Below are 26,371 nucleotides of genomic sequence, written 5' to 3'. Positions count from 1 at the left end.
CTATGCAACTTTTTGTGGAACAATTCAGTTGCTGATTGTAGCTTTAATTTTAATTATTTTTGATCATAGAATTGTTGGTGAGGATGATGGCGGCACCCTCTTCACACCGGAGGAGTATGAAAGGTATAAGAAAGAAGTATTGCCAACGCGATTACGAAATCGATTGTTTGTCAGCTGGACATCACCCAATGGCATTGACTGCAAATTAGTTGGTCCAGAAACACTTTGTTTTTGCAGACACAGGTAGATTTTTAGACCTTTTGATTTTGTTGCTTATATTCTGCTTTTTGTATGTCATGTTTGCCATTGGTAAATGTATGGTTCAGCCATTGATCACATCTTCCAACTTTTCTAGTCAAACAAAAATGGACAAATCAATATCTAACATGAATTTGATATGTCGGATCTTGCATAAGACTCTTAGTTGTGACCTTCAAGTGTTTTTTATTTTGTTCCATCATGGCATGATGCTTTGCTGGCTCAACCACCATTTATTGCACATCTTTCATTGCCTTTGAGAAGGGAAGCTGAACCACTACAGACCATTTGGCATAGGTAGACTCACCATGCCATTATGGAGGGAGTTCTAAGATTTTGATCCAGCACCACAAGGAAAGGGAGCATATTTCCAAGACAGAATGGTGTGACTTGGAGGGGTACTTGCAGGCGATGATGTTCCCATGTATCTGTTTCCTTCATCCTTCTAGATGGTAGTGCTTGTGGTTTGCTAGGTGCTGCCTAAGAGCCTTGATCAATTTCTGCCGTCTACCTTGCTCATGTTGCATATTGTACTGAACATCGGTGGTGGAAGGAGTGAATGTTTCTGCTTGTGGTGCCAATCAAGTGGGCTGCTTTGTCCTGGCTGATGTCAACCTTCTGATATCATGGAGGTGCAGTTTCCAGGCATGTGGGGTGTATTCCATTGCTCTTCTGGCTTGTGCTTTTTGGACAGGCTTTTGGGAGTCATGTGGTGAGCTTCTCACTGCAAACTTCCTAGCCTCTGACCTGCACTTGTTGCTACAGCATTTAACAGACTTGCCCAGTTCAATTTCTCTTCATTGGTAACTCCCATCATAATGTTAGGCATTTAGTGATGGTAATGCCATTGCATATTAAGGGTTGATGGTTAAATTCTCTCTCGTTGAAGAAGGTCATTACCTGGCACTTGTGTGGTGTGAATGTCATTTGCCACTTGTTAGTCTAAACTTGGATATTTTTCAGGCCTTCTTGCATTTGTACATGTACTGCTTATGGAGATGAGGAGTCATCATTGATGCTTGTTATAAACCAGGCCAGACCCCTCAAAACATTCCAAGAAGGTCACCCAGATTTAACTTTGCTAGTTGTTTTAAGCAGGTGTAAAACAGATAATCCAGGAGAGATGCCACTGGCAAAACCACTTCATTTTAAACAAAACAGAATTTATTTATAAGATTACTGAATGAAACACAAACAAAAGAGAACACAATACAGAATAACTTAACCTATCTGAAAACCCAACAGACTATCCCAGTTTAATGATGCTGTTCCCAATACTTGTAACAATCCCCATAAACACCCCTTGGCACAAAAGGTAAAATCAAACCCAGGCTTTCACAGGAGATAAGCCAGAGAGCGAGGAGGATCAGCTTAGACCTGCTTCTTTGGGGTCCAGCAGCTTTTTCGACTCGACTGTACTCAAACCAAGCCAAACCAGAGAAAAGTTGAGCTGGGAGAACTGATCACTCCTCTTTCATTGTACAAGTAGAACATAGAACATTACAGCATAGTACAGGCCCTTAGGTCTTCGATGTTGCACCAACCTGTGGAACCATTCTCAAGCCCATCTAACCTACACTATTCCATTCTTGTCCATATGCTTATCCAATGACCATTTAAATGCCCTTAAAGTTGGCGAGTCTACTACTGCTGCAGGCAGTGCATTCCCCTACTACCCTGAGAGAAGAAACTACCTCTGACACCTGTCCTATATCTATCACCCCTCAATTTAAAGCTATGTCTCCTCATGCTAGCTATCACCATCTGAGAAAAAAGGCTCTCACTGTCCAACCTGTCTGATCCTCTGATTAGCTTATATATCTCAATTAGCTTGTATATCTCAATTAAGTCACCTCTCAACCTTCATCTCTCTAACAAAAACGGCCTCAAGTCCCTTAGCCTTTCCTTCATAAGAAGCAACATCCTAGTGATTCTCCACTGAACCCTTTTCAAAGCTTCACATCCTTCCTATAATGTGGTGATCAGAACTGTATGCAGTGTTCCAAATATGGCTGCACCAGAGTCTTGTACAGCTGCGGCATGATCTCATGGTTCCGAAACTCAATTCCTCTACCAATAAAAGCTAACACACCGTATGCCTTCTAACAACCCTATTAACCTGGGTGGCAACTTTGAAGGATCTATGTAGCTGGACACCGAGATCTCTCTGCTCATCTGCACTACCAATAGCCCAGTACACTGCATTCCTGTTACTCCTTCCAAAGTGAATCACCTCACACTTTTCCGCACTAAACTCAATTTGCCACCTTTCAGCCCATCTCTGCAGTTTATCTATGACTCTGTAATCTACAACGTACGTCGTCACTCTACTGACCTTAGTGTCATCCGCAAATTTACTAACCCATTCTTCTATGCCTTCATCCAGGTCACTTATAAAAATGATAGCAACAGTGGACCCAAAACAGATCCTTGCGGTACCCCACTATTAACTGAACTTCAGTATGAATATTTCCCAGCAACCACCAGCCTCTGTCTTCTTTCAGTTTGGATCAATTTCTGATCCAAACTGCTAAATCACCCTGAATCCCATGCCCCCACATTTTGCGCAATAGCCTATTGTGGGGACCCTTATCAAATGTGTTACTGAAACCCATATACACTACATCAACCGCTTTACCCTCATCCACCTGTTTGGTCACCTTCTCAAAACCTCATTCAGGTTTGTGACACACGACCTACCTTTCACAAAACCGTGTTGACTATCCCTAATCAACTTATTCCTTTCTAGGTGATTATAAATCCTATCTCTTATAATCCTTTCCCACACTTCACCCACAACCGAAGTAAGGCTCACAAGTCTATACTTTCCAGAGTTGTCTCTACTACCCTTCTTGAACAAGTGCTTTTTTAAAACTTAGAAGCCTTTTGCCTGAGGCAATATCTATCAACTTTAATCAAATTGGCCCTGAAACCCTTCAACTTAGACTTTTCGGAGTCTGTGTCTCTTACGACATCCCTGAAAAAAAAACAAGGACAACATTATGCCAACAGCAGAATGGCACAGTGGGAGTGTGCTGAATCCAGTAGTTGCTGGATCAAAGCTATCTTCTGGGACTTCTGCACTTTGTGATTTTCATAAATGACTTAGATGAGGAAGTGGAAGAGTGGGTTAATATGTTTGTCGATAACACAAAGGTTGGTGACCCTGTGGACAATGTGGAGGGATGTTGTAGGTTGCAACAGGACATTGACAGGATGCACAACTGGGCTGATAAGTGGCAGATGGAGTTCAACCTGGAAAAGTATGAAGTCATTCAATTTGGATGGTCGAATTTGAATGCAGAATATAGGGTTAAAGGCAGGATTCTTGGCAGTGTGGAGGAACAGAGGGGTCTTGGGATCCAAGTCCATAGATCCCTTAAAGTTGCTACCCAGGTTGATAGGGGTGTTAAGAAGGCGTATGGTGTGTTGAGTTTCATTAGCAGGGATATTGAGTTTAAGAGTCACAAAGTTATGCTTCAGCTCTGTATAGAGTCCTGGTTGGACCACATTTGGAATATTGTGTTCTGGTTTGGTTGCCTTATTAGAGGAAAGGTGTGGAAGCTTTACAGAGGATACAGACAGATTTATCAGGATACTGGAGGGCATGTCTTATGAAGAAAGGTTGAGGGAGCTAGGGCATTTCTCAATGGAGCGATGAGAGATGACTTGATAGAAGTGTCCAAAATATTGAGAGACATAGAGTGGATAGACAGAGACATAGAGTGGATAGACACAAAATGCCCAGCATGAGGGGGCATAATTTCAAGGTAATTGGAGGAAGGTTTATGGGAGATGTCAGAAGTAGGTTCTTTACACAGTGGTAGGTGTTTGGAATGCTCTGCCAGCAGTGGTTGTACAGTCAGATACTTTAGGGACTTTCAAGTGATTCTTGGATAATATAACGAAGGGTATAGGTTAGTCTGATCTTAGAGTAGGATAAAAGGCCAGCACAACTTCAAGGGCCGAAGGGCCTGTACTGTGCCGTACTGTTCTGTGTTCTATGTTTATAACCTTGTTAAAGGAGCAGCATCGTCACATGCTGAACATTATGTCGTCATCAGTAAGTGCCCTTGTAACCTTGTGATGGAGGGAAGTTTGTTGGTGAAGCAGCTGAAGATGGTAGATAATTCAGAGATGGTAATGCCGCTTACTGTTAAAGTAGTGATTTAACTCTCTCTTGATGGATATGGCCATTGCTTGGCTCTTGAAAGGCATGAATATTACGTATCCACTAAAAGTAAACTTCCATGCACCGCAGGTAATTTAAAACAGGCTAAGCTGCCACATATAATCACTTGTTTTATTTTTATGTTTTTTTTTTCTTGATTTGTTCTAATTTACTCTTTATTATTTTAATTTTGACATGCTTGCTTATTTATCTTTCTTTAAAGAAATTTGCAGTTGTTCTTTATTTCACTCACCCCTTCTACCTTGTCTATGGACTGAGTTACTTTGTGGTGTTTTTGAATTCTTTCATATGACATGAGCAACATTGGTCAGGCTAACATCTGCCTATCCCTAATTGCCATGAAGAAGGTTGTGGTAGGTTGCTCTCCTGAGTTGTAACAGAACAGTATTGTTCAATGGTTATGCTACTGGTTTAGTGATGTGGAAGCTTTGAGTGTGAGTTTGAGAATTTGAATTCATTTTAATATCTGGAGCTAAAAGGTTAGATACTGTAAAAGTGACCATGGTACCACCAAGTTGTTATAAAAATCCACTGGTTCACTAATGCTCTTTAAGGGAGGAAACTGAGTATTGTTATTCTGTGCAGTGCACGTGTGGCTTTAGTCTAACACCATTGGCTTGTTATGCCATTTTAGAGGGCAATTCTGGTGGGTAAGACTAGAAGAAAGTGAGGACTGCAGATGCTGAAGATCAGAGTCGAAAAGTGTGACACTGGAAAAGCACGGCAGGTCAGGCAGCATCTGAAGAGCAGGGGAGTCGAGGTTATGGGCATAAGCACTTCATCTGGAATGTGGGGGCGGAGCGGGTGGGGAGGGGGATGGTGGATGCTGGGATGAAGGTAGCTGGGAAGGTGAAGGTAGAGAAAGATAGGGGTGATGGTGATATGTCAGAGGGAAGGGTGGAGCGGATAGGTAGTAAGGAAGGTGGATAGGTAGAATAGTGCAGAAGGGGAGTGCAGAGTTGGAGGGTTGGATCTGGGATGAGGAAACTGGTGAAATCAATGATGATACTGAGTGGTTGCAGGGTCCCAGGGTGGAAGATGAAGCAATATTCCTCCAGGCGTCGGATGGCTTAGATTTTGGGGTGAAGGAGGCCCAGGTCCTACGTGTCCTTGGTGGAGTGGGAGAGGGAATTGAAGTGGTCAGCCACAGCATGGTGCGATTGTCTGGTGCATGTGTCCCAGAGATGTTTTCTGAAATGTTCCAGGAGTTGGCGTCCTGTATTCCCAATGTAGAAGAATCAACATCGAAAGCAGTGGACACAGTAGATGAGGTGTTTGGATGTGCAGGAAAATCTCTGCCGGATGTGGAAGGATCATTTGGGGCCTTGGATGGAGATGAGGGGAGAGGTGTGAACGCAGGTTTTAAAGGGCAGAAAGAGAAGGTGCCGGGAGAGGAGGATGGGTTGGATGTATTGAAGGAGTCACAGAGGGAATGGTCTCTGCGGAATGCCAATAGGGGTGGTGAGGGAAACATATCTCTGGTGGTGGGCTCTGATTGTAGGTGGCGGAAATTGTGGAGGATCTTGCACTGTATCTGGAGATTAATAGGGTGGAAGATGATGACTGGGCGGTTCTATCATTGTTGCAGTTTGAGGGGTGGGGTTCAAGGACTGAGTTGCAGGAAGTGGAAGAGATGCGCTGGAGGGCATTGTTGACCTCTGAGGAGGGGAAATTGTGGTCCTTGAAATAAGAGGCCATCTGGGATGTCCTGGAGTGGAATTGCTCCTCCTGGGAGCAGACACGGTGGAGGCAGAGGAATTGGGAGTAAGGGATAGGGTTTTTACAGGAAGAGGGTTGGGAGGAAGTGTAGTTCCGGTAGCTATGGGAGTCAGTGGGTTTGAAGCAGATGTTGAGTCGGTCGCTGGAGATGGAGACGGAGAGGTCCACTAAGGACAGGGAAGTGTCAGAGATGGTCCACATGAACTTGAGGTAAGGATGGAAGGTGTTTTTGAAATTGCTGAACTGTTCAATCTCCTCATGAGAACACAGAGTGGTGCCAATACAGTCATCAATGTAGTGGAGGAAAAGGTGGGAAATGGTGCAGGTGTAACTGTGGAAGATTAACTGTTCCATGTATCCAAAAAGAGGCAGGCATAACTGGGGCTCATGCAAGTACCCATGGCTACCCCTTTGGTCTGAAGAAGCAGGGAGAATTTGAAGGAGAAATTGTTGAGGGTGAGGACCAGTTCCACCAATTGAATGAGTGGTTTTGATGGAGGGGCACTGGTTGGGTCAGCAGGAGAGGAAGAAATGGAGGGCTCGGAGATCTTGATAATGGCGGATGGACATTTACACCCATGTCCATGGTGAAGATGAGGCATTGAGGGCCGGGGAAATGGAAGTCATGGAGGAAGTGGAGGGCATGGGTGGTGTCCCGAATGTGTGGCGTTCCTGGACCAAGAGAGACAGGACAGTGTCAAGATATGAGGAGGTAGGTTCAGTTGGGCAGGAGCAGGTGCAAACGATGGGTTGACCAGGGCAGTCAGGTTTGTGAATTTTGGATAAGAGGTAGAACCCACCCGGGTGGTGCGGGGTTAAGGGACTATGAGGTTGGAGGCTAAGAATGGGAGATCCCTTAAGATGATGAAGTTGTGGATTGTCTGGGAGGTGATGGTTTGGTGATGGAAGGTGAGGTTATGGTCGAGGGGGCAGTAAGAGGAGGTGTCCGTGATTTGGCACCTGGTTTCAGTGATGTAGTGGTCAGTGTGCCAATTTACCACTGTGTTTTCCCCCGCCCCCTCCTTGTCTGCTGATTGGAGTGGAGAGAGTGGGGAGCTGCACTTTGTGAGGGTGAGAGGGTTGGACAGGTTGAGGCTGTTGATGTCATGGTGGCAGTTGGAGATAAAGAAGTTGACAGCATATAAGAGACTAGGACAGGGTGTCCAAGTGGATGAAGTATGTTGGAGGTGAGAGAAAAGGTCCTCTGAGGGTGTGTGGGAGTCCTGATGGAAGAAGTAAGTGCAGTGGAAGAACAGTTCAGTGTCGTAACACATACGGAATTCGTTGACCTAGGAGCATAGTGGGATGAAGGTGAGACCTTTACTGAGGACTGATCGTTCATCCTCAGTAAGGCAGAGGTCTGGGGGATGGAAAAACTCAGAAGGGCTGGGGGCTAGGATCTGGTATAGAGTTGGAGTGGGGGCAGAGACTGTCTCTGCAGTGCGTGTGGTCATGGTATCATTGGTGATGTAAAGCGCAGTGGTCACGGTTGAGGAAGCGGTGCGTTCGGTGGCTTCCGTGGGGGCGGAAGTGACATTCTGTGTGACATTTGTGGTGTCTTTGGCAGCTGTGAAGGCAACATGGTCGCCGGGGCTGGGTGAGTGATGTCAGTGGGGGCAGAAGTGGCAGGTTCAGTGGCAGAAGCGAGAGCGGAAACAGCAGTGGGGACAGCATGTTCGTCAGTAGTATTCTGGTAAGTGAGATCAGTAATGGCAGAAGTGGCATAGGTGTTGGCAACCACAGGGGTGGAGGTGATGTGATGGGTGAACTTCATAGAGGTGGTTTTGGTGGTGTTCGCAGAAGTGATGGGCCTAGTAGCGACCGTGATGGTGGTATAATCAAGCACAGTCCGTGGGGCAGCAGAGGCGGAAGTGACATCAACATTTGCAGCAGTGGTGGTGGCTGTAGCAGCCACATGGGTAATGGCGTCCGACCAGTTCCACAGGTCTGGAGTGATCGAGGAATCCCAGGCTTGGAGTTAAGTACATGAGAGTTCGGTGTACTTGCATACCTTGATGTTTGATAAGCTGGAGAAAAAGCATTTGTTGAGTGTGTGGATCCTGCTTAGCATAAAGAACAGCAGAGGTCCTTTGCAGGTTTGGGAGAGTGTGGCCCTGAACTGGGACAGGGCTGACTGCAGGGACAGGAGGTGACAATGCATGGCTGTGAGCATGATACAGAGGACCTGGAGAGAGAATTGTTTTGGAGACGTTATATTTCTATAAGTAGTGGTTGTCCTGGTCAGGTCCAAGTTGTGATGGTCTTAATGTAGTCTTGAGTCCATGTGGAATAAGTCCTACCTGTTCATCTTCCTTCCACCTATCTGCTCCATCCTCCCATTCATTCTATCATCATCACTACACACCAGCATCTACCTATACCTTCACCCCTCAAGTCCCACCTCCACCCACACTCTCCTATTTATCACTAAGCAGCAGCACCCCCCCCCCCCCCCAACCCAAACCCTTCCTGATGAAGGGCTTATTCCCGAAATCTCGATTCTCCTGCTCCTCAGATGCTGCATGAACTGGGTAAGACTGAAGTCAAATATTGATTTAGATCAGGTAAAGATGGCAGGTTTCCTCCTCATTTTCAAGCCAATTAGCTTTTTAACAACAATCTGGCCGTTTCATAGCCATGTTTACTGATGTCAACTATTTGTTTTTAAATTTTAAAGAGAATGGAATTAAAATCTTTAAACAGTCATGCTCGCATACTTTTCTTGAGATTACTGATTACCTTATTCCTGTAGATATAATTCCCAGATGTTATTCCATAAACTAGTCAGTTTAATGTCAATTTGAAAATCATTATTTCATTCATATGTGCACTTCCTGAATACAATTTCTTACCTCATCATCTTCGAAGACATTTAAATAGGTACAAGAATGGGAAAGGTTAGACGGGATATGGGGCAGGAGCAGGTAAGTGGGACTAGTTTAGTTTGGGACTATGTTCAGCATGGACCTGTTTCCAAGCTGTATGACTCTGTGACTCTACTACTACTTCATCCTGTCCTGTCTGTTTTTATCAGTGGTGATTTGACATCACTTTCTATTTATAGCAGTAGGACAAGTAGGCAGTCCCAAGTCTACTTCAGTTGCAATAGGAATTGATCCTACGCTAATACTGTTATTCTGAACCAAGCACTATTCTGTCTAGAGTAGTTGGCACTGCTGCCTCACAGTGCCAGGGACCCGGATTCAATACCAGCCTTGAATGACTGTGCAAAGTCTACACAAACATTCTCCCTGTGTCTGAATGGGTTTCCTCCCACAGTCCAAAGATCTGTGAGTTAAGTGGATTGGCCATGCTAAATTGCCCATTGTGTCCAGGGATATTGTAGGGGGTAGGTCTGGGTGGGGTGCTCTTTGGAGGGTCAGTGTGGACTTGTTGGGCCAAATGGCCTGTTTCCACACTGTAGGGATTCTATTCTACTTGTGACGCCACTTTCAAGGAACTATGAACCTGCACTCCCAAGGTCTCTTTTGTTCAGCAACACTCTCTAGGAGCCTACCGTTAAATGTATAAGTCCTATCTTGGTTTGCCGTGCCAAAATGCAGCACCTCCCATTTATCTAAATTAGACTCTATCTGCTACTTCTCAGCCCATTGGCCCATCTGATCATGATCCCATTACACTCCTGAGGTAACCTTCTTCACTGTCCACTACACCTCCAAATTTGGTGTCATCTGCAACCTTACTAACCGTACCTCCTATGTTCACATTCAAATCATTTATATAAATGACAAAAAGCAGTGGATGTGATAGGAAAATGAGGGATATTGTGACTGAGGGAATATTTAGATTGTGGAACTCACAAATAACAGGATGTGGGTAAGGTAGATAACATAGCTATTTTCAGGAGAGAAAAGGAACAAAGACACTGAGACTGAGATAAGGTAGATGGATTGGAAATGGATGAGTTTTTATTTGAATATTCTATGTAGCCTTGTACATTATTATTTCTTAGCTACTGCATTACTGCAACATTTGCTGCTTGGTAAATGTTTGAACTATTGATGACTGTGATTTTGTTGGTTGAACTGCAGTGGTGGTTCATAATAGGTGATATATTTTGACAAATAAGACCGCTCGTTGATCTGTAAGCCATGTTATTAAAGCACTCAGTAATTTTTTTTCTATGCATGTATGTATTACTGGAAAGGCCAGCAATTATGTATTGCAAGATCCTAATTGCTCTTGAGAAAGTGATTGTGAGCAGACTACTTGAGCTGTTGCAATTTGTATTTTGAAGGTACTCCCAAACTACTGTTTTACAAGGAGTTGAGGGTTTCTGTGCTTTAAAGTAATGCTGATGAAGGAATTACAATAGTTTTCCAAGTCAGGGTAATGTGTGATTTAGAGGGAAACATGCAAGTGATTGTGCTCCCCCTTTTCTGTTCAGAAAATAGACATTGCAGGTTTGGGATTGTGTGGTTCCACAAGCCTTGGTGAGTTGCTGCAGTGCATTTTATAAATAGCCTACACCACAACCATGTTAAAACCGGTATTGCAGGAAGTGACAATTTAAAGTGAAGGTAAGCTTCTGATAAAGCAGGTTGGTTTTGAAAGTTATTTGTTGCTAAGCATCTTGAGTGTTGTTGGAGTTACTTTAATCCAGGCAAGCAGAAAATGAATTTTATCACATTCCTGGACTGTTGTTGGAGGTGCTAGAAAGACTTTGGCGTTCAAACAGTGAGCTACTTGTTATATAATACACAGCTTCAGATTAGCTGTAGTGTTATTATAGCTGATCCAGTTAAGATTCTGGTCTATAATGACCTCCAGGTTGTTGATGGGGTATGTAAGGGTGATGCTGTTGCATGTAAGGGTGGTATTAGCCTCACTCTTGGTGGATATGGCTAATTCCTGACTTTTGTGTGTAACAAATATTACTTGCTACTTCTCAGTTCAAGTCTGGTCTTGTCCCATGAGGGCGCAGCCTGCTTCATTATTTGAGGAGTTGTGAACAGAACAGAACTGAACAGTGTAATCATGAGTAACTTCCTCACTTCAGACCTCAAAATGAAAGAACTTTAATTGATGAAGCAGCTGAAGAAGGTGAGGCCAATGACAGTGCCGTTAGGAACTTAGGACACCTGTGATGTGGTAGCAGTGTCCCTACCTCTGAATCAGGTACCACTTGCTCCAGAGGTGTGTAAAAACATGTCTGCCCTGAGAAACTCCTGCAGCAGTGTCCTAAGTCGGACATGATTGGTCTTCAACAAATGCAACTATCTTCCATCCAGCTAGGCCAGTCAATGAAGAATTATCCCCCGATTACCCATTAATTCAATTTTGCCAGACTCCTTGATGCCACACTCCATTAGATGTTGCCTTTATGTCAAAGGCAATCACTTTCACCATGCCTCTGGAATTCTGCCCCTGTTGTCTGTGTTTGGTTCAAGGTTGTCCTGAGGTCATAAGTTAAGTGGACCTGGTGGAACCCAAACTACTAATCAGTAAATAGATTATTGCTACGTAAATGCCGCTTAACTCACGCAATGTCATTCTTCCCTCACTTTGCAGATAATGACAGGGCAGTGATTGGATAGTTTGGATTTGTCCTGCTTTTTGTAGAGAGGACAAACCTGGGAAATTGCTCACATTCTGAGGTAGATGTCAGCATTGCAATTATGCTGGAACAGCTTGGTTGGGTGATCATGCTTTCATCACTATAGCCAGATTGTTGGCAAGGCTTGTGCCAAATATTGAGTATACTTAGCCTTTTCTTGATATCATATGCAGTAAACAAAATGTTTTTGAAGTCTAGCTTCTGTTATGTTTGGGCTCTCAGCAGGAGGCCAAATGTGATTGTTGACCTGGTAATTCTGGTTGAAAATGATTGCAAATGCTTCAGTTGTGTCTTTTGCTTTCACTTGCTGAACTCTGCCATAATGGAGGATGGAAATGTTTATATACTAGTGTTATAGCTCAGGATCTCTTAAGGTTAATATGCACGTTCATTTGGCAGTTCGGAAGGCAAACGCAATGTTAACATTCATTTCAAGAGGGCTAGAATATAACAGCAGAGATGTACTGTTGGGGATCTGTTAGGCTCTGGTCAGCCGTTTGGAAGATCGTGAGAAGTTGTGGGCCCCCGTTGACAGAAGGTGTATTGGCATTGGAGGGGGTCTAGAGGCGTTCTACAAGAACAATTCCAGAGATAAAAGGCTTGTTACATGAGGACCAGTGGAGGAATCTGGATCTGTACTTGATGGAGTTATTTCTTTCGCCAGAGAATGATGAAAATGTGGAACTTATTGCTGCACAAGGCTGCTGAGGCCAAGTCACTGAGTGCATTAAGACAGAGGTACATAGGTTCATGATTAGTCAGAAGATAAACGGTTACAGGGAAAAGGCAGGAGAATAGGATTGAGTAACATATAAGCCATGACCAAATGATAGAGTAAACTCAATGGGCTGAATGGCCTTATTCTGTTCCTATACTTTATTGTCTTACTCAACTCCTCAACTCTTGTCCTTTCTAACCCCCCATGTGTTATATATCTCTAAAATGACTCAATTGTATTGCCTAAAGTAATCGATCACTCTTGTATAAAGACAAATAAAGAGCAATCCTAAATTAGTCTCTTCCCAATTTATCTATATAACAATGGCTATACTTTAAAACATTGGTCATTAAGCATTTTAGAATGTCTCAAAGTCACAAGAATGTGTTTCTCAAATATTTTTCCAGTGTGATCCCATTTCAATATCTCAGACTTCTGTGATCCCAGAATAAGAAATTTTGAGCAGAGAAGAAAGGGGGTGACTTTCAGTTGCTGAGCGAGAGTGGAGAAAGCTCCAAAATCAAATGTAATAGCAAGAAAGTAGCATTGAATTACTTAATTATTGAAGTGCCACATTGAATTTTACACATAAGAAAAGTTCAGTGTTTATAAATTTAAATCAACTTGTGAAAGTATTATTGTCAGAAAGTGTGGTGCTGGAAAAGCACAGCTGGTCAGGCATCCTCTGAGGAGCAGGAGAGTCGACATTTCGAGCATACGCTCTTCTTCAGGAATGACGACTGATATTCCTGTAATGAACTTTTGCTCGAAATGTCAACTCTCCTGCTCCTCGGATGCTGCCTGACAGGCTGTGCTTTTCCAGCACCACACTTTCTGACTCTGATCTCCAGCATCTATAATCCTCATGTTCTCCTTATGAAAATATTATCTTAATCAAGGCATTGAATAGGTATTTTGTGTCAGTCTTCACAGTGGAGGATACAAATAACATGCCAATAACTGACAAAGAAACAAAGGTAGATGAGGACCTGGAAACAATCATTATCACAAAATAAGTAATGTTGGGCAGGCTAATGGAGCCAAGGGTAGACCAGTCTCCTGGCCCTGATGGAATTCATCCCAGGGATAAAAGAGTTGGCAGGAGAAATAGCAAATGCATTTGTAATTTTCCAAAATTCGCTGGACTCTAGAGCAGTTCCAGCAGATTGGAAGACAGCAAATGTGACACCACTGTTTTAAAAAGGGAAGTAGACAAAACATGGGAAATTATAGACCAGTTAGCTTAACATCTGTGGTGGGAAGTTGCTTGAGTCTATTATCAAGGAACAAATAGCAAGGCCTCTAACAGAAATTGTCCCATTGGGCAGACACAGCATGATGGACAGGTCATGCTTAACTAATCTTTTGGAATTCTATGAAGACCTTACAAACATGATAGACAACGGAGACCCAGTAGATGTGTATCTAGATTTCCAAAAGGCATTCCAGATGCCGCACAAAAAGCTGCTGCATAATATAAAGATGCAAGGCGTTAGGAGCAATGTACTAGCACGGATAGAAGATTGGTTAACTAACACAAAGCAAAATAGTGGGAATAAGTGAGTGCTATTCTAATTGGCACTCAGTAATTAATGGTGTGCTTCAGGGATCAGTGTTGAGACCACAATTATTCACAACTTACATAGATTATTTGGAGTTGGGGACCGCATATAGTGAGTCGGAGTTTGTGGATGGCACTAAGGTAAATGTAGAACAAAGCATGCAGAGGAATGTGAAACTTTGCAAAGGGACATCGATAATTTAAGTGAGTGGGCAAAGATCTGGCAGATGGAATGCCATGTTAATAAATGTGAAGTCTTCCATTTCGCTAGGAATAGCATTAAAAAGGGCTATTATTTGAATGATATAAATTGCACAGGAGAAAGCGAGGACTGCAGATTCTGGAGATCAGAGTTGAAAGTGAGGTGCTGGAAGAGCACAGCCGGTCATGCAGCATCCAAAGAGCAGGAGAATTGACATGTCGGGCATAAGCCCTTCATCAGGAATGAGGCGGGGAGTGGAGCGGATAGCTGGGAAAGGTTTGGACAGGTCAGGAGGGGGGTGCCAAGTTGGAGGTTTGGGGCTAGCATAATGTGGGGAGAGTGGAAATGAGGAAACTGTTGAAATCCACATTGATCTTTTGTTGTTGCAGTGTCCCAAGGCGGAATATGAAGTGTTCTTCCTCCAGCTGTCGGGTGGTCAGGGTTTGGCGGTGGAGGAAGCCCAGGACCTGCATGTCCTTGACAGATTAGGAGGGGGGAGTTGAAGTGTTCAGCTACGGAGCAGTGGGGTTGGTGGGTGCGGGTGTCCCAGAGATGTTCTCTGAAATGATCCACAAGAAGGCATTCTGCCTTCCCGGTGTAGAGGAGACCACACCGGGTGCAACGGATATAGTAGATGACATTGGTAGAGGTACAGGTAAATTTCTGTCGAATGTGGAAGGATCCTTTGTGGCCTTGGACGGAGGTGAGGGAAGTGGTGTGGGTGCAGGTTTTGCACTTCCTGCGGTGGCAGGGAAAGGTGCCAAGAGTGGGATATGGGCTGGTGGGGGGCATTGACCTGATGAAGGAGTTGCAGAGGGACTGGTCTCTCCAGAACGCAGATGGGATGGGGAGGGAAATATATCTCTGGTGGTGGTGTCTGTATTGGAGGTGGCGGAAGTGGAGGAGGATGATGTGATGAATGCGGAGGTTGATGGGATGGAAGGTGAGGACCAGGGGTGTTCTGTCCTTGCTGTGTTGGGAGGGGTAGGGTTCAAGGGCACTGGTGCAGAAAGTGGAGGAGATGGGCTGGAGGGCATCGTCAACCACGGGGGAAGGGAAATTGCGATCTTGGAAGAAGGAGGCCATCTGGGATTTTCTAAGGTGGGATTGGTCAGCCTGGGAACAGATGAGGCGGAGGCAGAGGCGGACGAATTGGGAATAAGGGAGGGCGTTTTTACAGGAGGTAGGTTGGGAGGATGTTTACTCTAGGTAGATGTCGGTGGGTTTATAGTAGATGTCCCTGGTTAATCAGTTGCCGGAGATTTGATGGAGAGGTCCAGGAAGGGGAGGGAGGTGTCTGAGATGGTCCAGGTGAATTTGAGGTCTGGGTGAAAGATATTGGTAAAGTTGATGAATTATTCGACCTCCTTGTGGGTGTTTAAGGTGGCGCCGATACAGTCATCGATATAGTGGAGGAACAGATTGGGGATGGTGCCAGTGTAACTGTGGACAATGGACTGTTCCACATACAAAGAGACGGCATAGCTGGATCCCATGCGGGTGCCCATGGCTACCCCTTTGGTTTGGAGGAAGTGGAGGCATTGGAAAGAGATTGCAGCATGCTGCTGTGCAAAAGGACCTGAGTGACCTGGTGCATAAATCACAGAAGGTTGGTCTTTAGGTGCAATGGGTAATTAAGAAGGCAAATGGAATTTTGTCCTTCATTGCTAAAGGGATTGAGTTTAAAAGCAAAGAGGTGATGTTGTAGCTGTATAGGTTGTTGGTGAGGCCACACCTAGAGATTTGGTCTCCTTACTTGAGAAAGATTGTACTGGCACTAGAGGGATGCCGACGGGGTTCACTAGGTTGATTTCGGAGTTAAGGGGGGTTGGCTTACGAGGAGAGATTGAGTAGACTGGGATTATATTCATTAGAATTTAGAAGACTGAGGAGGGGAGTCTTAGGGAAGCATATAAAATTATGTAGGGAATAGATAAGATAGACATAGACATAGAGAGCATGTTTCCAGTGGTGGGTGAAACAGGACAGGAGGGCATAGCCTCAAGGAGGAGCAGAGTTGCAACTGAATTGGGAAGAACTTCTTCACCCAGAAGGTAGTGAATCTATGGAATTTCCTGCCCAGTGAAGTGAGTGAGGCTTCCTCAGTGCATGTTTTTAAAGCTAAGATAGATAAACTTTTGAACAATAAAAGAATTAAAGGTTATGGTGAGAGAGCGGGTGAGTGGAGCTGAGGCCTCAAAGATCAGCCATGATCTTATTGAAGGTCCAGATGGCCTACTCATGCTCCTAGTTTTTATGAAACAGGGCTTCCAAGGAGATGTTATATCCACAGTTCTATTGGATAATGCCTGTGCTGTTTTAATTATTTTACATCCACATTTTCCCATAATAGCCAGTACTGCACATTCAGAATGGTGAAAGTATAGAATGGCAAGACTTCATAAACAGTTTCTACAAGAACTTGCTATGTTTGCGAGTTTTGAGAAGATTTGCAGCTCAGGTTGGGGTTTTGGATGTAGGTTTGCTCACTGAGCTAGAAGGTTCATTTTCAGAGGTTTCGTCACCATACTAGGTAACATCTTCAGGGAGTCTCCGAGTATGGTAACGAAATGTCTGAAAATGAACCTTACAGCTCAGTAAGCAAACCTACATCCACTTACTATGTCTGCATTTATTATGGTAGAATTGACAAAAAAATGTGCACAGATCCAAGATTTTTTTAGTTATGTTGGTAAATGGTTGGACATGTGAACATAGGAAGTATGTTGCAGTAAGTGTAGAACTGAGCTGTGTAATCCAAATTTTTAAACCAAATAATTCTGAAACCATGTAATGAAACTTTGTAGAATATATTCGTCTTATAAATGTGCACATAAACATCTGTTTTGAAATATGCCCCATTTGGTTCCAACAGATATAAACAGCACAAGACAGATTTCAAAGAAATTCCAACAGAGCGTCCAATCTTGCTCCCCTGCAGAGTAACAGGTTGCCGGTGTATCTCCTACAATTATGTACCACTGAATGGAACTCAGCCAATTCGTTGCAGGTGCAAACACTTTGCAGATGATCATAATGAAATGACACCATACAAATGCCAAAAATGTGAGTGTTTGTATTATAGTTCTATATTAAAAATAATTTTGTATATGGTTAAAGCTATTTCTTCTAAGTTTCCTTCCATTCTTATTTCTTCTTTAATTATAATCTTGTCTTTGAGGTAAATTATTTTGAATATATCACTGAGAGGCAATACAGAGCTAAGAAATAGTAAGGGTCAAGAATAGATTCTTGAGGAATATTAGAAGCAAATATATTAGAGATAAAGGTAAAATGATTGCAGATATTACTCTGGTTGGATAGATGTGAATGGAATGAGGCAAATGCAATCTCACCCAGCTGGATGATGGTAGAGAGCTATTGGAGGAACATGAGATGATCAACTATGTCAAAACCTGCAGAGGGAGAGAAGTACAAAGAGTAATCAGATACTTTTGCACCAGTCAAATAGGATGTCATTTGTGACATTGTAAAGGGCCATTTCAGTACTGTGGTTCAGGCAAAAACTTGATGAGAAGAGTTTTATAAAAGATTTGGAATTTGGAAGTAGCAACAAATGGCTTTGGAGAGAAAGGTACTTTGGGACGTAGTTGGCAAGGATGGTTGATTGAGGATTTTGTTTTTTGAGAAACTTGTTGATCATGTTGAGACAGAATGACGTCAATGAACATGGATACCAGGAAGGGAAGTTGGATGGTCATTAGTTTTATGTGAATAATACCAGGAGACTAGAGGCGAGCCTTATAGAGAGGTTGAGTTCCAGGAAGGTATGGGGGTGTTGATAAAAAGGATGTAGAGGGAGCTAGGATCTCTGGGACAGGATAATGGGAAGTTTTAGCAAAACCTTAATCCAGTGGACGAGGGAAAGGGAGTGAACCAACTAGTGAATCGTTTTCATTCTTAGCATAAAGATGTCCATGAATCTTTACACTTATTGTTGGAAGCAAGATTGGATATGACAGGGAAGATGGGTCAGTATGCTATAGAAACAAAGAAGCTTAGGGATCATCTCTACATTTAAGGATGATCTTGGAATATTTAAATAGTTCTCGCATATAGGAACAAGGCCTAATAATGCTTTATGTGGTCAAAGTGGTCTGGTGATGAGGGCTAAACTAGTGTCTGCCATATCTATTCCATTCTATGTCCCTTGAACTTGAAGCAAAAGCAATGAGAGTAATGGCCAGGTTGGAAGAAAGAATAATGGAAGCTCTGGTATCAAAGATGAAGTGAGGGAGAAGTTGAGCAAATTTTAGCTGCAGAAATGTTAGAGTGAACGATGGACATGAGACTGGATTGTTGGGATTTTGAAAGTGCAGTCATAAATGAATTGGGATTAGATTTTTCTGAGGCAAATATGTAAGATTGGGAAATTGATGAGGGTTGTGGTTATGATCTAAACTTGCTTTTGAAAGTTACGTTCCAGTGTAAGTGCCCTTTCATTGATGTGCTAAGGCTTATTTATTGCCAACCAGCCCCTGACATTCAAAATTGATCCCCTCAATTATGGACTGTCATTCCTTCAGGAATTAATTGTAAAACATTTGAAAGATATAAAGTTTATAATGTTATTTTTTAACGTTTTACTTTTTAGTCCCTTCTTTAATTTAATAGTTCTTTCCTTCACTTTATTTTCCTTCTGTGCTTGATTTAATATTGAATTCACACACTCTAGTTTACACTTCCTTCTTAATCCTTGGACTGTTTTCTTCTCAATTGTTCAATCTAATTGGTGAAGGAGATTCAATGTTTGCCCTAATTACTCAGACCCCAAGATGCCAGCTTTCCCTCCCTGCACTGCTTTGTGGGAGGCAGTGACATAGTGGTAATGTCACATGGGGCACAATTGGTCTAAAGGTGTGTGGTTGGTTAAAATGACAGCATTGATGCAAAGGTGGCAGACATATCACCCCCTTGCCATCCCATTCAATTTTACATTCCCTTTCTATCAGATTCAAGCATGCTTCTTGGAGGCTGTAAAATCCCAGCTAAGTCAGAATGTGATAAAATGCCCACTTGTCAGTTGAATTGGTGCAATTTCTGTAAAACTCAACACCGATTGAGAGAAAGCAATCCACTTAAGTGGTGTCTGAGCCCCTAGGTTCAATATCCATCCTGGCATTTATTGTGTAAAATACCAACCAAAGTTGCAGATTGTGGAGAGGTGTTGCGGGATCAGGATTTAAGCCACACATTGTACCCAGCAATCCCATTCAGTAGTCATAAAGATCCTGAATTTCCCACAGTTGCTCCAACTGTACCACAGTAGTATGACTGGAATTATGATTGACATGGAAACATAGAAGATAGGAGCCGACTTTGTCATTCACATATGATCATGGCTGGACATTGAGCTCAATGCCCTAACCCCACCCTCCCCATACCCCTTAATCAATTTAGCCACAAGAGCTAAATCTACCTCCTTGGAACACAATGTTTTGGACTCAACCATTTTCTGTGGTAGTGAACTCCATAGGCTCACTATTCTCTGGGTCAAGAAATTTCTCCTCTCAGATCTAATAGGTTTACTCTATTAAACTCTTGAACTATGAACCCTAGTTCTGGGCTCCCCCACCTTCATGAATCCTTCCTACATCAAACCTGTCTAATCCTGTTAGAAATTTATTGACTTCTACAAGATCCCCTTTTCTTGTAAATTCCAGTGAATACAATCCTAACTGACTCAATCTCTCCTCATTTGTCAGTCCTGCCATTCCAGGAATCAATTCAGTAAACCTTTGCTGAGCTCCCTCAATAGCAAGAACATCCTCCCTCAGATAAGGAGACCAAAACCACATGCAATGTTCCAGGTGTGGTCTCACTAATTTCCTGTATAATTGCAACAGCACATTATTGTTCCTGTATTCGAATTCTCTCACCATGAAAGCCAAAATGCAGTTTGCCTTCCTTATGACTTACTCCACCTGCACACTTACTTTCAGCGACTGGTGCAAGACAACACTAAAGTCTCATTGAACATTTCTGTCATTTTACAGGCATTTAAATAACAATCTGCCTTCGTATTTTTGCTACCAAAGTGGACAACCTCACGTTTATCTATATTCCACTGCATCTGTCATGCATTCGCCCCTCACATAGCCTGTCCAAATCACACTGCAATATCCCTGCATCCTCTTCACAGCTCACCCTTCTACCCAGTTTTGTGGCATCTGCAAATGTCGAGACCTTATATTTGGTTCCCTCGTCTAAATCATTGACATATATTGTGAATAGCTGGCTTTCTAATAATGATCCCTGTGGTATCCCACTACTTATTGCCAGCCATTCAGAAAAATATCAATTTATTCCAATTCTGTTTCCTGTCTGATAACCAATTTTCTTTCTAGCACAATACACTCTTAAGCTTTGTTTACACATTAATTTTTACACATGAATCTTTTATGTGGTACTTGTGGAAGTCCAAATAAACCACATCCAGTCCTCGATGCCACTCCTCTGAATCCTTGAAGCATTCCAGTAAATTTTACTCTTGTATGACTGGAATTATGATTAACATAGTAATGTAGAAGATAGAAGGCTGCTCTACCATTCACATGATCAGAACTGATAGAAAACCACATTTAATATAAAATGTATGGATGGCCGAACAAATCCACATCGACTATCGGAAAAGCATCTCAACCAAACTCACCTGCCTACCCTATTCCTGTAACTTAGCATTTCCAATGGCTAATCCACCTAACCTCCACATCCCTCGACACTGCAGTCAATTTAGCTTGGCCAATTCACCTAACCTGCACATCTTTGAACTGTGGGAGGAAACCAGAGCACCCAGAGGAAACCTACACAGACATAGGAAGAATGTTCAAATTCCTGAGGCAGGAATTGGACCCGGGTCCCTGGTACTGTGAGGAGGCAGTGCTAACCACTGAGCCACTGTGCCACCCATGATCATCAAGCTCAATACCCTAACCTTGCCCTCCTGCCTATCCCTTGTTCCATTTAGCCACAAGAGCAATATCTGATTCTACCACTGTTTTCTAAATGCTCTGCCATAAATGCTCTGTTTTCTAAATGCTCTTAGTAATGGACTCTCGCATCTTCCCCACTACAGACATCATACTCACAGGTCCATAATTCCTTGGTTTCTCTCTACCTCCCTTTTTAATTAATAGGATTACATTAGCTACCCTCCAATCTGTAGGAACAGTTCCATAGTCTAAAAAATCTTGAAAGGTGATCACTACTTTTGGGGCTGTTTCTTAAGTGGTGTGGGATGTAGACTATCAGGCCCTGGGGATTTATCAGCCTTCAATCCCATCAATTTCACCAACACTATTTCGCTACTAATATAGAAAGGATTAAATTCCTCCCTTTCACTAAACCCTCTGTTCCCATAATCTCTGGTACGTTATTCATGTCATCCTTTGTGAAAAACTCTTCAATCCATAATTTGAGTTCCGTAACACTACCAACAAAGTAACTACAGTGGATTAGAAGCAATTCCTTGGGACTGTCAGCCTTTGTCTTTATGATCTCTTTGTCTGATGTTGCCACAATATTACTACTACCCAATGTCAGTTTTAGTGTATCCTTACATTTGGTATAAATAGAAAATAATTAGTTAATCAGTAAGCAATACATTTTCAGTGTTGTCTCAGAGCTGAAAAAAACAGATTCAGTTGACTATAAAAGCCATGTGTTCCATTTATAATAACTATGTATTCTAATTAATTTTACTTTACCACGCTGTTAGGTCAGACTAATGATCTGTTGCTAAGTCTGCATTGCTGATATTGAGTAACTGAGGCAGAAAATGTAAACAACAGATTTTCTGTTGTTGCACCTGGAAGGAATCTCCAACAATATTTTCCATGATGGTTGGTTGAAATTAGAAACTTGATGCAATGCAATTCACAAGCCTAAAACAAATGTAATAATTTTGATACTATTCCTACATGTTGATTGCTTCCTATCTTGTTTTAGTTTAATCATTTGTGTGTCCCTTTACCTGATGTAATATGCAGTGTGGCAGGATAATGGTTGAAATTCAATGTAGTTATTTATTTTTAATGCAAAATTTGTGTAGCTGTACTATTTTAAAAGTTCTTGTCCTCTTCACATGTACTTTTATACATTATATTGCATGCAAAACCTATCATTTCTTTCCTGTAGGTATAGGATGTGCTGGGTTTCACAGCTCCTTTACCTGTGGGTGTACCCACCCAACATATGCTCATACAATGATTGTCGAGACCAAAGAAGAACGCTTGGCTAGAGGACGATCAGTAGGACCAGATGTTCCCTATGCCGCTATGGGAGGACTCACTGGATTTAATGCATTGGCAGAAGGATATATGCGACTCGACTCAAGTGGAATAGGTTAGTGGTTTCAGTGCTTTGCATATAGTAAAAATAGAATAGTGGTTACTATAAATGGAGAAAACTGCAAGATTGTACTTTGACTGACTGATTCTTAGGGTGTTGTGTGCAGTGAGGGTTAACATCCTTGTTAAACATTTTAAAAATTGCACGTACATGATTATCTACTTGCTAATTGCATTGCACAATGTGTGATGCTGTACAGAGAAGTCTCAGTTTAATCCTGAATCTGTCCTTGGTTAGCTGGAATAATCATTAACATGCACAGATTGACTATAGCAGGCCTACACTAACAAGGGAAATAATCTGTTCAAGTTAAAATTCGTATCTTACTCATTAGTAAGTAAACTTACATGTAGCTCTGTATAGGACAAGATTAGGACTACTTTGCAACAAGCTATAATGGGGTAACCTGATAATACCACTGTAGATTGCAATCTGTGATATTGACATATGTCAAGCTGTATTTTGACATAAGGAAAGGCTTTCAGAAAAGAGGTGAGGAGCAATGCTATAAAGTGGTAGTTCCATTCTGGTGCAATCCCATGTTATAAAACAAATCGTGTAATGGCAGCATCATTTAAACTAATGGGGCCAGAATCACATTCTAACCAATGCACGCGCTAAAACTTTGCACTTTAGAAACAGTGTCTCCAATTCATCAATCATGTTTGAGCGAATTTGTGTTAATGAAACACATGTTGTAGCAGAACAACTTGTAGGAAGAAATGAAAGCTCAAAACAAATCAATAGGTGACACTAGCCACATATACCCTTCCTCAACGGATATTTGACATTTTACTAGGAGAAAGTGAGCACTGCAAATGCTGGAGATAGAGTCGAAATGTGTGGTACTGGAAAAGCACAGCCAGTCAGGAGCATCCAAGGAGCAGGAGAGTCGACGTTTTGAGCATGAGCTCTTCATCAGGAATGTGGAATACTTGCCACCCACCTGGCACCTATCTAATATAGTGGCAGTGCACCCTGAAAGCCCAGGCATCGCCAGCAGTTCTGTATTGGGTACAGTTACTGCATGGACGGGAACCCTGCCCAAGTCTTGGGCCAGGCCTCCTCCTAGGACTGCTTGATTACTGTTTGAGCATTCATTCATTCAGCACATAGTATCATACTTATAGATTGTATTCTTTGCTGCGCTGCACCTTGCAAGTTGGTGCAGTCACACAATAACACAGCAGCCATGGCTTAGTCATTCTCAGATAAGGACACATACATGTTATCTTATGGCAGTGTGCCACATCAATACCACATTTGTATGATGTGGCAGATTTCATGCTAAACAAATGGCACCTGCAGTAAGTGTTGGCCTTATCCCAGTGTCTTACAGAAGTAGTCCTTGATGCACCAGTCATGGAGGCACCCACCAGTCAGGGTGTCCAACACATTTAGTCGCGGGCAGCCTCCCACATAAGTGATAGAATGCAGGTCAGAGCAGAGAGCTGGACTTGTCTATCCATGTCAGCCTCCAAGCAGTCTGTGGAAACAGTCACATGATTCATTGCATTGCTGCAGCTTTTGGGCATTTAGGGCCATTGTGTCCCATATTCCTGCTGCCGCTCCTACTTCTCCCTGTGTATGTTGACAAAGCTGAAATCCTACTGGGAACTAAGCAAGTGCCTGTCTCTAGCAGCCCTCTGAGTGCCAATTGCCAGGGCACTCATCCTTCACTGTACTGTTCCATAGTTCAGTAACTTCTGTTAGCATTTAGGCAGTTTTCAAAGGATTTCTAAACATTTTTTAAATGCTTTTTTGCAAATTGAAGCTGGCTGTCAGCACCAAACCTGTATTTTTTTCCTGCAAATATATGGATCTAACCTAAGCTGCCAAACCTAATAACATCAGGTTAATGAATGCTTTTCCCGGAATATGTTGAACATAATGTTTTTAAACAAAATTAAAATAACTCAGAATGTATTATCAATTGCAACAAGGACTTTGCTAAGAGCAAATTGTATTGGTCTCAATTCTGAGGTCATTTAAAAATTTCTGTCAATTTGATAGATACGTCTAGTGGTTTATAATACCACTTCAATTAAGTGATATTTTATTGTTTAAAAGATACAATGCGGTATTTTATTTTACTTGTTTGTTGCTCGCTGTGATTTGCTTGATAAAATTCCATTTTATCTACCAATTTATGAATAACTACTTAAATATATAGTAGCTAAATTTGAAATGGCTTATTCAGTTGAATTTTCTAAATACAAAAGATGGATGTTTAGAATTTTGATTATATCTTAGGAACACTAAAACACATTTGCAGAATTGGAAACTTGAAGGAAAGTCGCCAAGTAAAGCTGAATAACTGAAACTTTTCTGAATCAGGATACTGCATCCTCAGAAAAAAATAAACCAACCACCTTGGTGATCGCAACAAATACAATTTAGATTGAGATCAGGAAAATAAGTCATTCATTGAATGTTATTATAGATAGTAAGGGAAGGCTGTAAAAATGTGATAACAATGTTTTAGAGGATTTGAGTTAGCTACTGAGAAAGGAGGAGATAGAAATCTGATGGAATAACATGTGTTTGGTAGATGCTAACTAACTCAGCTGTTAAGCCATCTATTGGAGGTTATTCTCAATCTGATCTTTAAGCATTTTGAATAAAGCATATATAAGGGAGTGATAGTCAAAGTTACATTTCAAATTAACTGCTCAGGACAGTATGGATAAAGTACACCGGTGCATAAATAGAAAAAAAAGAGTAAAAATACAGCTTCGAAGGAAGGGTTTTGTACGACCTCATTGCAATACTACAATGGTTTGCTAATCTACATTAGTAGACTATGAATGATTTAAGGTACTGCCAGGAATTCTTTAATCAAGTATCAATGACAAATTTGTAAAAATGTCAAAGGAGCCAATGTAATTAGGAGTTATGTTAAAAAAAATGAAGATAAGCAGCTGACTTTTAAAATACATTCAGAACCTTTATGAGTCCAAACAATTGGATAACTGATAAAGACAAGAAAAACTCTGCACAAAATTACAATTATAGAAAGTTAAAAAGAAAATAGAATTTCCACCTGCTGACAAGATCTAAAATAATAAGAGGTTTGTTTTCTCCAGAAGTATTTGCTTATCAAATACAGGGCAAAGTAAAATATTGATCCAATTACATTGATTAGTGCTGCAGCATCTGTTTTCATGTAAGAAAGGGAAGTTGTCCATGTCACAAATCATATTTCCACATATATTCTACATTTTGCAAGTCACGATGGATGTGTTTTTTTTTAAAATAACAAATCAGTTTGAAATCTACAAAGCAATGTGTCAAGGCCATACTGTTATACTCTTAGTAATTTTTTTTAGACAAGGTTACAAGGCAAATTGGAATTATAATCTCCCTCCCCTTCCTGGACCTCTCCATCTCCATTAATGATGACTGACTTGACACTGACATTTTTTACAAACCCACCGACTCCCACAGCTACCTGGATTACACCTCTTCCCACTCTACCTCTTGCAAAAATGCCATCCCGTATTCCTAATTCCTCCGCCTCCGCCGTATCTGCTCCCAGGAGGACCAGTTCCACCACAGAACACACCAGATGGCCTCCTTCTTTAGAGACCGCAATTTCCCTTCCCACGTGGTTAAAGATGCCCTCCAAAGCATCTCGTCCACATCCCGCACCTCCACCCTCAGACCCAACCCCTCCAACCGCAACAAGGACAGAAAGCCCCTGGTGCTCACCTTCCACCCTACCAACCTTCCCATAAACCAAATCATCCGCCGACATTTCCACCACCTCCAAA

At 42.1% G+C, this 26,371-nt stretch overlaps 1 protein-coding gene across 3 annotated transcripts in view; it reads left to right on the top strand.

The window, feature by feature from the left end:
- Positions 1-26,371, top strand: part of fam221a (family with sequence similarity 221 member A) — a 49,071-nt gene that overhangs the window by 5,813 nt on the left and 16,887 nt on the right. For 2 of the 3 annotated variants that reach the window (XM_043689749.1, XM_043689750.1), the window contains exons 2-4: positions 70-243; positions 17,104-17,294; positions 22,386-22,592. In XM_043689749.1, coding sequence (XP_043545684.1) covers positions 70-243; positions 17,104-17,294; positions 22,386-22,592 — 572 coding nt within the window. Of the gene's footprint in view, positions 1-69; positions 244-17,103; positions 17,295-22,385; positions 22,598-26,371 lie in introns of those variants that run through there. The other variant, XM_043689751.1, reaches the window with a different exon arrangement.

The sequence above is a fragment of the Chiloscyllium plagiosum genome, chromosome 5, assembly GCF_004010195.1.
Source record: "Chiloscyllium plagiosum isolate BGI_BamShark_2017 chromosome 5, ASM401019v2, whole genome shotgun sequence".
NCBI classification, from domain to species: domain Eukaryota; kingdom Metazoa; phylum Chordata; class Chondrichthyes; order Orectolobiformes; family Hemiscylliidae; genus Chiloscyllium; species Chiloscyllium plagiosum.
This window is presented reverse-complemented; position numbering and strand designations above follow the sequence as displayed.